Source organism: Phalacrocorax aristotelis, chromosome 2 (assembly GCF_949628215.1).
Source record: "Phalacrocorax aristotelis chromosome 2, bGulAri2.1, whole genome shotgun sequence".
Taxonomy (NCBI): domain Eukaryota; kingdom Metazoa; phylum Chordata; class Aves; order Suliformes; family Phalacrocoracidae; genus Phalacrocorax; species Phalacrocorax aristotelis.
The window spans coordinates 103,779,447-103,791,962 of record NC_134277.1 but is presented as its reverse complement, the minus strand read 5'-3'; the positions used below and the strand labels follow the sequence as shown (position 1 = coordinate 103,791,962).

Here is a 12,516-nt window from a genome sequence, read left to right as displayed (position 1 = left end):
ACAGTACCTTATCTACTTTTCAGACCCATTTCATTAGAATTAGAGGGTAGGCAGTTCTAGTATTTTGTCGTGTGTGTGTGTCCCCCCCATTTTGCTGCAATTAGAAATGAAAGACAGAAACCACTGTAGTAGGGTTATTTGGTTGTCTGATAGTCTGTGCTGCTCCTCAGCCATTGTCATAACTAAGGCATATTTTTCTACTGTAGTGACATTGTAATACAGACACACACACAGATTTGTAGCATCTGTGCCAGAATTTTGTATGAACATTTGTATATACTAATATAGAAAATTCGCAAATCTTCCAGCAGGCATGTTAACCTCTCACAATGTGAGATTTTGGATTCTTTTGTGAAACTCTCATGACTCTGTATTCTGGAAACGTATCTGTAAATGGTTTTTTTCCCCCCTCCCTCTTATTTTCCTGTAATGAGGGAGATATGTGGCTATAGATTTTTTTTTTTCTATCTGTATGTGTTTTGCCCAAGATGTGAAATGTGTTCTTGTGTGCAGTGGAAGTCGACCCAAGCCTAGAGTGCAGTTTGTGCAAGGTGACAGTGTGGGCTGTGAAAACTTCTGCAGCTGCTGTCTCCTGTTGGCTGGGTAAATATTAGAAGCTGTGGAAATACATATGTTGAAGAATGGTGAACATTCACATTGTGCCACTACTGTTTAGTCCCAGAGTAGACTCTGATTTAGTGAAGAATTTTAGACTTAAACCCATCCCTATTTGTTGAAACTATGAAATATGTATTTCAGTGAAAATTATTTTAGTATTCAATTGCTTTACTGAATTGTGGTCCTAAATTCTTAGGTGTTTCTTCTGAATGCATTTATTTATTTGGAGGATTTAAAATTGGGTCTTGAAGAGTTTACTACATTTAATTTTGTAGACTGTTAAAAACATATACAATCATTACTTTTTGTCCTTTTCGAAATAATGTAGTCAATGCTGAATGCCTTTTTGAATGGAAAAGAATACCTCCGTAGAGACAGATGGCTTCAAAAGCACTGGTCCGAGGTTACGGAAAGGTTTTATGTGAGAATATTTATATTTTTAGCCACTTCCTTACATTTTGGATCTCTCTCTGCTTTTTCAAACAATGGATGTGTATTTATAGTGTAAATATTCTCACTGAAGCAAACACAATGTGCTGTGCTACTTACTTGTACAATATATAGCGTCTCGTGTCCACTTAGATTAGAATGCACAGCTTTTAACACTGCTCAAAGATGACAGTGTATCTATGGGGAAGCATTGGCATCCAGAAGGCACATTTTATAGGCAGAAAATATTAGCAGGACTTAATAAGAAGAAAGAAATACAAACTGCTCCCCCTAATTTTTAGTTGTCTGGGATTTGAAGCTTTTCCCCCTTTTTCTACCATGCATTTCCCTGAGTCTGTGCATGCACAGATGAGAAGGAAAAGAAAAGCTGACATTATGCTCTGTAATTTCTTCTGCTTTGGATATAGTTTTGGTTGAGGGGATCACTGCTTATATCTGCTCTTAGTATTTCTGTGTGATTTCAGGACACATGCAAACCAGCAGAGTCTTTGCAGATACAGGAATATCTGGAGAAGATTGCTTAGAGTTTCTCGGTCACACAAAGATACGCTGTCTGAAATCTGTCTGTCTGTTGAGCTACCTATTATCATTTAGGGGGAGAATCTGAACATCTCATGCTTTTATTTGATACACAATAATATTACTTGTCTCTGCACGTAATTATAATAGGAACATTTCTGCCATGTTTAAAATTATGAAGCTTACATATTTGTCAAATTGTTGAGAGCATTTTAGTAAAACATACATGTTTTTAGAAATTAACATTCTTCATTTTGTATGCTTCTGAATTACCTCTAACAGAAACCTTTTCAGTTAGAGAATTGCACTGACCTTGCAAGATACCATATGCAGAGTGTGCTGCTATTCATCTTATAAACATTAGCAGTCTTGAACGAAAAGGTATTGTGTGTATTCTAAGGTAACTAAAGGAGTTAAATAAAATCTTTTTGATTGAAGTGCTAGAAATTAAACACTTCAGATAAATTACTCTCTTTTTGGTTAAGAAGCATTATTTCTTTGTGTTATTTCAGATAACAACGGTACAGATGTGCACATCATGTAAATTCAGTTTTTTTCCAGAATCTGGCTTAAATTCTGAAATCATAGAAAATCAGAGTCCTGGCCAATCGTACATTCTTAACTCTTATATTGCAGTATATATTGGTAAGGGAGTGAACTCAATCATGTAGTAGTGTCAGCAGAACTTAAGACTAGGAAAGTAAGTGAAAGATGGATATTTCACCCTAACACTCAGTTTCTTTGCTTTGACAGTTTAACACCAACCTTTCATGTAGTTTTAAAGTTTCGTGTGTGGTTTGGCTCCTTTTATTTTTATGGTAAAGTGCAAAAAGTACCAGAATAGAGAAAATATGCCGTCATAAATAAATAAAGGAAAATAAAAGATATGTCAGTGACTCAACTAGAGTTTCTACTTAAGCAGATATGTAGATGGTTATATATAGCAATTATAAAATATATACATTTATGCAATTTAGAATTAAGTAAGGAGTTGTAAGCAGATAATTAACCTGGCTTCTTATAAATGCTGTATCAACAGTAGCAACATTCAGCATCTTACAACAGTTTCTTACATCTATTTGTGAAAAATATTGGGATGTGAAAATTACAGAAAATTGGCTTAGTTCCAGTGAGGTTAGTAAGAAGATAGCTGTTCATAAAAGCTCAGAATGCAGGCCCCCTAGTTTTCAGCTTCCACTTGTTGACTGCTAATCATTGCTAAAGTTGGTTGTGGCGTTTGTTTTGGGTTTTTTGTGTGTGGGGGTTTTTTTTGTATTCTTTTTTTTGTGTGTGTGTTTTTGTTTTGTTGTTTTTTTTTTAAATAAAACTGCCAGATGGTAACTGTCCATTTTTATGCATTTTAGGCCTCAGAGGTTTTTTTTTATTATCTAAAAGTAATTTCAGAATCAGAAACCATATTTGTCTATAACTGTTCTTTACTTTTCTGAAATTTAAAAGTGTATTGTCTTTTGCTGTTAGAAATGACTGAAAACAGGTGTACTTAATGAGAGAGCTAAGAGATCTTGGACTGAAGCTGTGGGAGTGAATTCTACCTGCATACCTAGAGTTCAGAACTGCAGCGATACTACTGTGCTCAAATACCTGCAGAGCTTTTCAACAACAGCATTACTGCAATGCTGAGAAGCTGACTGACTTCTTAGTTCTTTTACTATTTCTGTATTTTAGTCTCCATCTTATTGACTAAATGCATTTTTAAGATTTTTTAAAAATTTTATTTTATAATGCTTTTCTGGCATCTTCCTGGCCTTTGGCTCCAGGATGATTTCTGGAGTGCTGCTTCTTCTATCGTGCTTGGTACTCACCACCCCTTTTAAACCTTTTAGAAGACACCTGAGGCTGACGCATCTGTAAGGAATTGGGCCCGGCGTAACACTTTCTTAAAAACCAAAAGATCAAATTATCTTCTGAAAAATTTCGACACTTAGAGGACAGATGAAAGATGCAGCGTGCATCTTAAGGTTCAGCACTACCCCAGTACTAGATGGACTACTTTTCTACTTTATAAGACTGAAGTAGTTAGGGGCTGCATTAAGACTGAATTGCAAAGGTGAATACAGAATGCAGTACTGACCACAATACTGTTACTTTTCTAAAAAAAAAAAACCACAAACATATTTCAAGGAGTGTTCATGTTACAATGAGAGAAGATTCTTTTTATTTTTTAGAAAAGAAGTTTCAGAGTATGTTAACAGCTATGTAGAGAAAGAAGCTCAACTTGTGCTTAGGCTCCCCCCAATTCAAGAAGTCTTCAGCTTTGTTAGCATGATATTATGTATTTTCTTCATATCACATAGGAGCAGAGGTGCCTCTTTCTCTGCCTTTCTTTCAGTATTGTACCATGGAAGGACATAGCCCACATTTCAGCATCACTTGCTGCACAGTTCACCTGACAAGGACACATTTTTTTATTCGATCACTGAAAAATGTTCACAATCCATGTTTTCTACCTTGACATGCTTATAAATGACGTACATTCCATTATCATTGTGATTTTTTTTAAGCATCTTTTACAAAACTGGAGGGAAATGTGTACAAGTATGTTTTCTGCTTTGCAATGAAAGTGTACATTTATCACTTAGGTACATGTAAGCCACTTCTGTGAATTGGGCCCTTGGAGTAAATGTGTTTTGATGTAATGGCCATCTGCTCATGAATACCACATTTGCTAGTTTAAAAAATAGTTTGATATAGAAAAACACATAGTTTGGTAGAGATTATATAGTTTCACCAGGTGGCAATACATAAGCAAAGTTTTATATTTACCATAAGCCAATAATCAAGCTGGGATGGACGTCTCAAGTTTTTTGTTTGTTTCTTTTAAAAATTAATCTCTAACATTCACTTTTAGTTGCTGACTGCTGTTTTCAAAATGGTAAATGCAGGACCCACATCAGGTCGTAACACGAGGCAAAACATATCCTCGCCATTTCAGAAAATGATCACAGTCTTGCTTTTCACCTTGTAAAAATGAAAGCTGTTCTGCTCTCAGATGGACCCAGTACAGCCAGCCACCAGGAGACCCTGGAACAGCTAACCTGACACACTCACCCCATATAGCTCCGTCGGAGTCAGGCGTCAGTGACACAGAAATGGCCCTTGAAGCTGTAGCTAAGGCCAGTTTGCCAGAAAAGACAGCCCTGACGGGATGGACTTGGCCAAGCTGGTGGTTCTGAGTGCCTAGGTCTGAGGGGTGCGGGTCAGCTGCAACGTGTTGTGCATACATAGTGCAGTGAAGATAGCTCAGGGCCAAGCCATTTTTTAAGTTGGTAAAAACTCGCAGAGTAGGCTCTTTGTTTGATTTTGGGTTTGATGTTATGTGGTCCTCGCACATATTTTACTGCTGAAGTAAAAGTTTATTCTTAGATAGCACTGGTATCAAACTGCAACCGGGACAGAGTATGTGGATATATAGGTGGAGTGTGTGAGTGATGGTGAGTTTGGTTTCTGCAAGTATCTTCAAAATTTGTCTTTACAGTTATTGCTTTTAGTTCAGAAGACAGCAACGATGTAAAATGTGTGTGTTCGATAACTTTGTCTTGTTTTACCCCCCCCCCCCCCTTTATTTTAGCATATGTTCCTGAGGAGGAATTGAAAGCAGCAGAAATAGATGAAGACAGCGTGGAAGATGATGGGCTGTCTCTGGACATCCAGGAGAATGAGTATTTGTGCAATGAAGAAGCGGAGATCAAAGAGGCTCAAAGCTACCAGAACTCCCCAGTCAGCACTGCAACTAATCAGGATGCAGGCTATGGTTCGCCGTTTAGTGAAAACAGCGATCAGCTGGCCCATTTCAAAAGCACTTCCTCTAAAGAAGAGAAAGAGGATCCTCAGTGCACAGACAATGTTTCCTATCCACAGGACAGCTTGGCACAAATAAAAGCGGTGTATGCAAATTTGCTTTCAGAGACTTGCTGGTCCAGTTTAGCTTTGGACTTAAAGAAATCCAATCCAACCACCAGCAACAACGGAATCAGCCAGAATGAAAACACCACCAGTACTGACACCAATGCCAGTTCCCAGAGTACTAGTACTACCAGTACCAACACTAGTACCAGTACAACTACCAGTAATACTAGTAACAGTAATAGTAACAGTGGTGGCTCAGGTTATGACTGGCACCAAGCTGCATTAGCTAAAACTTTGCAGCAGACCTCATCGTACGGCCTTCTCCCAGAGCCTAGTCTTTTCAGCACAGTACAGCTTTACCGGCAAAACAATAAACTTTATGGGTCTGTGTTCACCGGTGCTAGCAAGTTCCGATGCAAAGACTGCAGTGCAGCCTATGACACACTGGTGGAGCTAACAGTGCACATGAATGAAACTGGACATTACCGTGATGACAACAGAGATAAAGAAGCTGATAAGACCAAACGGTGGTCAAAGCCTAGAAAACGATCACTTATGGAGATGGAAGGCAAAGAGGATGCCCAAAAAGTGCTGAAGTGCATGTACTGTGGGCATTCGTTTGAGTCTTTGCAAGACCTCAGTGTCCATATGATAAAAACAAAACATTACCAGAAAGTGCCTCTGAAGGAGCCAGTACCAGCCATCACTAAATTGGTCCCTTCTACCAAAAAGCGAGCACTTCAGGACTTAGCTTCACCTTGTTCACCTGAGCCAACAGGGATCACTGCAGAAGCTTCACTGGGTGAGTCTGCAAAGGATCAGAAAACTGCCAACCCCTATGTGACTCCAAACAACCGCTATGGCTATCAAAATGGTGCTAGCTACACTTGGCAGTTTGAGGCACGCAAAGCCCAAATACTGAAATGCATGGAATGTGGCAGTTCCCATGACACTTTGCAGCAGCTCACTGCTCACATGATGGTCACTGGTCATTTCTTGAAGGTGACCAATTCTGCTTCCAAAAAAGGCAAACAGCTAGTATTGGACCCTGTGGTGGAGGAGAAGATACAGTCGATACCTCTTCCACCCACCACCCACACAAGGCTACCAGCCTCCAACATTAAAAAGCAGCCTGATTCCCCAGCGGGCTCCACAAACTCGGAGGAAAAGAAAGACCTAGAGAAGGAAAAGGTGGTGGTCAGTGAAACGGAGAAAAAGATTAAAGAAGAGAATGAGGACTCCACGGAGAAATTTGAGCCAACAACTTTGTATCAGTACCTCAGAGAGGAGGACCTAGATGATAGTCCCAAAGGCGGAATAGACATACTGAAATCCCTGGAGAACACAGTGTCAACAGCTATCAGCAAAGCTCAGAATGGAGCCCCTTCCTGGGGGGGATATCCCAGTATTCATGCAGCTTACCAGCTCCCAGGAACAGTCAAACCCCTTCAGCCCGCGGTGCAGAGTGTTCAAATGCAGCCATCTTATGCCAGCAGTGTAAAATCGCTGTCGTCAGAACACAATGCGCTCATCCATTCCCCAGGCAACCTCACACCCCCACCTCACAAGAGCAATGTCTCTGCCATGGAAGAACTGGTGGAGAAAGTTACAGGTAAAATCAGCGTGAAGAAGGAAGAAAAGCCTTTGGAGAAAGAGAAGAGTTCTCCAGTCAAACCAATGTCACCTGCTGCTAAAGAAAACAAGGACTTCCCAAAAGCGGAAGAAGTAAATAACAAACAGCAGCAGAAGAAAAGCTGTGAGGCAGAAGTTCAGAAGGTCAAAAAGGATAGTCCAGCAGAAGCACATACGCCAAATGGTACCGAGCCACTTAAAACAAAGGTTGCAAACGGCTGTAACAATTTAGGAATCATCACAGATCATTCACCTGAGCCATCCTTCATTAATCCATTGAGCGCTTTACAGTCCATTATGAATACCCACTTAGGCAAAATTTCTAAGCCGGTAAGCCCCTCTCTGGACCCTTTGGCCATGCTGTACAAAATTAGCAACAGCATGTTGGACAAACCCATATACCCAACCACTCCGGTCAAGCAGGCTGATGCTATTGACCGGTATTACTATGAGAACAGTGATCAACCTATTGATTTAACCAAGTCCAAAAACAAACCTCTTGTTTCCAGCGTGGCTGACTCTGCCTCATCCCCGCTAAGGGAGAGCGCCCTGCTGGATATTTCCGATATGGTGAAGAACCTCACAGGGCGTTTGACACCCAAGTCTTCAACTCCGTCTACCGTGTCAGAGAAGTCAGATGCTGACGGGAGCAGTTTTGAGGAAGCTCTGGATGAACTGTCACCAGTACACAAGAGGAAGGGCAGACAGTCCAACTGGAACCCTCAGCATCTTCTAATCCTTCAAGCCCAGTTTGCTTCCAGCTTGAGGGAGACCCCAGAAGGCAAATATATTATGTCGGACTTAGGTCCACAAGAGCGGGTACACATCTCTAAGTTTACTGGTCTTTCCATGACCACAATTAGCCACTGGCTGGCCAATGTGAAGTATCAGTTAAGGAGGACAGGTGGAACTAAATTTTTAAAGAACTTGGACACAGGACATCCTGTTTTCTTTTGCAATGATTGTGCCTCTCAGTTCAGGACTGCTTCTACATACATAAGTCACTTAGAGACACACCTAGGGTTTAGTTTGAAGGATCTGTCAAAGTTGCCACTTAATCAGATTCAAGAACAGCAGAATGTTTCAAAAGTCCTCACAAACAAGACTTTGGGCTCACTTGGAATTGCCGAGGAGGACTTAGGCTCTACATTCCAGTGTAAGCTCTGTAACCGAACTTTTGCAAGCAAGCATGCAGTCAAACTGCACCTTAGTAAAACACATGGCAAGTCCCCAGAGGACCATCTGATCTATGTGACTGAGTTAGAAAAACAATAGCGTCCAGGTAAGCAGCCAGGTATGCAAGTGACCACAGGAACATTGCACTAAACTTCTTCATAGTACTGCACTAGGCCTGACCTGAGCCTCTGAAATCAGTCTTACTTTTGTTGCTGAACTGCCTATCTGGACCTTGGTTTTTCTTACGCTTATTTTGTAGTTATATTTATATGCTCTTTGTCTGATCTGTGCATGGTTATTTTTTGTTTCTGTTTTTATTTTTTGTGAGTCAAAGTCTGACCTTTATTTTCAACATCTGTCCTTGATGTTAAGCTATCTTTTGTAGAATATAGTGGGAGACACTATTGAGAGACATTAATTTAGCCGTAAAGAAAGACACAAAGAACAATGATACAGAGACATCCTAAAATTACAAAGTTGCCATGACAATAAAGGTCACAGAACCTGGTAGTGTCAAGTTTTAACCCTCTGAGAACTGTAGTAGCATTTCTGTGCCTTTCCCAGTGACTAAATAAGTAAATATGGAAAAATAAAACAAAGCAAAAGGCTTAAAGGCATTTCATTCAAGTAAAAGCTGTGTCGGAAGCAGAACTTATTTTTTTTAAATGAATGAGCTTCTTTTTTTTTAATGCAGAACTGGTTTGTGAAGAAATTGTGCATGCAGTCCTTGGAAGAGAGAGAGCTGTGTAGTACTCAAGGGGTTAGGAAGCCACAACTGTATAAGTTAAATAATAATTAAAAAAAAAAAAAGCAAACCAAGTTGCCACTATGCCCAAACCCTCTGGATGCTGAGAATTGCCACTTTTTGGCAAAAAAAAAAAAAAAAAAAAAAAAGTATGCAAGCTGTTATTTAAAACAAGTGTAAAAATGCTCCTTTCTTTCTTTTTTTTTTTTTTTTTTCCTGTAAAATACTGCCGTTTATAGTTATTTACAAATGTTAAGCTTTGGTACAAGCTGACCTTTCTATAGTGTGCTGCATTGGTAAATGAAACAAAAAAAAAATGGGGCAAATGTTGGATTCTGTTCCTTGTAAATTGCCAGCATCAGCTTAAAAAAATACATGTTACATATCGTACCATTTTAAACTGTTCAACTTTCTTTGTACCTTCTGGCTGTATGCTTTCTCTTTTAACTTTTTATATTGTCATTTTATATTCGATTTCTGTGTATATAATGTAAAACCACACTTTTTGAATAAAATTTAGTTCCTGCAGCTTGATATAAATAGAGAAATTTTACTGGCACCTGCATCTTTCGAGATGTATGTACTTAAAGGAACTATCTGACAAAAAAAATAAATAAATAAAAACAAAGCAAGCAATGCACTATGAATTATACATTTTGATGTTTTATCATTAATATTGTACAGTACATTTTGGTTCACACAATTAAATCCACTGTTTTCTCAAGTGTAAAATAAACCCACATGCAGTTCTTGATTTACATACATTGTCATGTCGTCATTATATTGCCTTTGAGGTCTTATTCCAGCAATAAGAGGCATCGTTTATATAATCAACCAGCAAAAATCTATTCGAAATCATCTCTCGTGATCTGTATGCTGACGTGTTCCATTCGAAGCCGTAATGCTAACAACCTCTTAAAAGAGATTTGCAGTAGGTACGTACTGCGAAAGGTACAGGATCAGTGGGGCGCCATCAGTTAGCGACGGGCGTCCTGCTCATCACTGAAGTACAAGAAGGGCTGCGAAGGTTTCGGCCAAGTTAATTTTCCTATACCGTATAAGCATGCCCGTAGTCATTTTCTGTGTGCATTCAAAGACCGTCTCCTCCCTTCCTTCTTAGGCGAAACACCTTTTGATTTCAGCGGTTACACAGTCAGAGGCTGTGGCTTCTGCCCCTGTAGTCTGTTGAATGCTGCGGTACTTGCCTTCCTGGCAGCGGTGAAGACCTCTGAGGCTTTGACACCAGTTTTTACTTACAGTACAAGAAGGCAGACCTGTGTTTCTCTGTACTTTTTAAATATTGCATTTTGAGGTAAGCTGAGTGCTATCATATCAGGTGTTTCCCTTAATCTTTATTTCTGTTCTGTTGAATGCAGATGTCATTTAGAACGTAAAAGAGAGCTGTCAGAGCCTTCACTACTCTATCTCCTGAGTGCTTTGACAGTTACAGTGTGTGAAAGCCTGGGATCTGCTATCCATTACGCTTTTTGGAGGGGCTATTAAATATGAGGACCTAGAGGGGTTTGCTTTCACATGGTATTAGTGATACTATTGTGTTACATATACATCTGTGTATGTATGTATATTTCTGTTCCTTCTTCTCAGTTCTTCTGAAAGTAATTTAAATGTAAGATCTTTGCTTCCAAATACAGCACAGTTCTACATTTAATCTTTCCTTTAGTTACAAACCCAGAAATACCTATGCATTGGTCTGTTTTCTGCAAGAGCCTGGCAGGTCCCGGTCAGTCACACAGTATTCCTAAGTAGTGCAGGAAAGTGCCAGGAGGTTTTTTTTTAGATGTCCCTTACTTTCTTCTCTGGTAACTACCTATGTCCTTCAGGGGATCAAGCCATTTAGACATTTCAGTTCAATTACTGGATGATTATGTACTTTGGGCCCAAGGGGGGTGAGGAAGAATAACAGTCAGGCCTCCGGCCGTAATAGAGAGTCTTTAAATAATAACCCTTTGAAGTTTTGTTTACTTTACCACAGGCCTGCAAACATGTGATTATAGAATATGCTGTATTACATTGCGGTAGTAGGTGAAAAGGTTGAAAGGGAGAAATAATAGCTCTAAAGTGGGTTTGAATCTAATGTAAATCCATTAAAACTCATTTTGAAACACGGCATGTAAAGTGAGTTCTCAACACCAGGTGACTCCCTCGAGAGGTGTTTATGACATTGCTAAATCCGTTCAGTTCTGATAGCTTCAGAATTGGACAATCACTCATCATCTGTGCCAGTGTCTGAAGAAAGTCCATTTAGAATAAACCAGCAGCTTTACCTGGCGACTGTGCTGATGTAACACTTTCTAAGACTGAAATATGAAGTAGATGAAAATTTGAGGGCTCTAATGTTTCACTTGCTTAACAAAATGAAGCACAGCGACAGCATGATCTTTATTCTTTGGATTTTTGCCACTTTTGTTTGAATATCGTATTTCCGAAAAACTTCCTTTAAAAAAAAAACAGTTGCACCATTTAAAACCAAGTTACTCTTTTCCTCAAAATTGGTTTGCAGGTTTATTTCTTCTTTGTTGCAATAAGATTTCAATGAAGGTAAGTTTGTGCTGTTCTACTAGTAGCTACTAAAGGTACTACGTGGAAGAGACCACACAGCCTTTCAGGACTGGTCGTGACGAAGAGAGATGTAAAAGCCCTAAACCCCATAGTAGTCTCTGCAAGCCTGTATACCTATTTTGTGACATATTCAAAATCCATTGTATCTGATTTTTTCCCAGATGTGTATAAAGCTACATTTTTGTCAGCATTACATTGCTGGTGTTTACGTGTTTGCTCGTATCTGTTCTCAGAGGGGAAGGTCTTGGTTTGTCTGTTTCACAGGTTTGATTTCAGCTGCTGTGTGCTTTTCTGTATTGCTGTTTTGAAGCTGATGCAAACTGCTGCAAATTTGAGAGATCTGAGTTCTGCTGACATTAGTTCTGAATGAAATGACATTTTTTTTTCTTTTTAAATAACATTTGGTGGGATATTCACTAATGTCTTCTGGAACGTAACTTTGTTATGGCTTTCTCTGGGTAGTTGATGCTGGTAATAATGACACCAAACATAATCTGTCCTTATCATGGAGACCACTAAAATGCAGTTGCAATTAAGTATAAAGGCATAAAAATACACACCTTATCTTGCATTAGACCAATCAAGGCACACTGCATCAGCTTTTGCCTGCGATTTCCAAAGCCGTCTCAAATTTGAATTTGTAATATTCTTTAAATAATATGTCAGGGGTCCTGGTGAGGAGACGTCCGAGGAGAGGCCAGTTTCCATGCGGAGTCTTGGCGCAGCTCTGTAGGTGTCGGTCTCCTGGCTGATGCAGTATTGAGTTACTCTCCCAGCATGAAAGTAGCAGGAAGTGGGATTTCACCATCTGTTCACTGAAATTGAAAAGCGGGGTCCTTTTCTGTCCGTGTATGAGAATAGAATGCTAACCCCAATTCACTGGCCAGACACTAATCTAGCTAATAGGAATCTTCCAAGTGTTTGTTTTC

The 12,516-nt window shown here is 39.5% G+C and overlaps 1 protein-coding gene across 2 annotated transcripts in view; it reads left to right on the top strand.

Annotated features, from left to right (window-relative positions):
* TSHZ1 (teashirt zinc finger homeobox 1) overlaps positions 1 to 9,765 on the top strand; it is a 56,782-nt gene extending 47,017 nt beyond the window's left edge. For both annotated transcript variants that reach the window (XM_075084573.1, XM_075084572.1), the window contains one exon: positions 5,177 to 9,765. In XM_075084573.1, coding sequence (XP_074940674.1) covers positions 5,177 to 8,361 — 3,185 coding nt within the window. In that variant the 3' untranslated portion in view covers positions 8,362 to 9,765. The remainder of the gene's footprint in view (positions 1 to 5,176) is intronic.
* Positions 9,766 to 12,516: the final 2,751 nt, after the last annotated feature.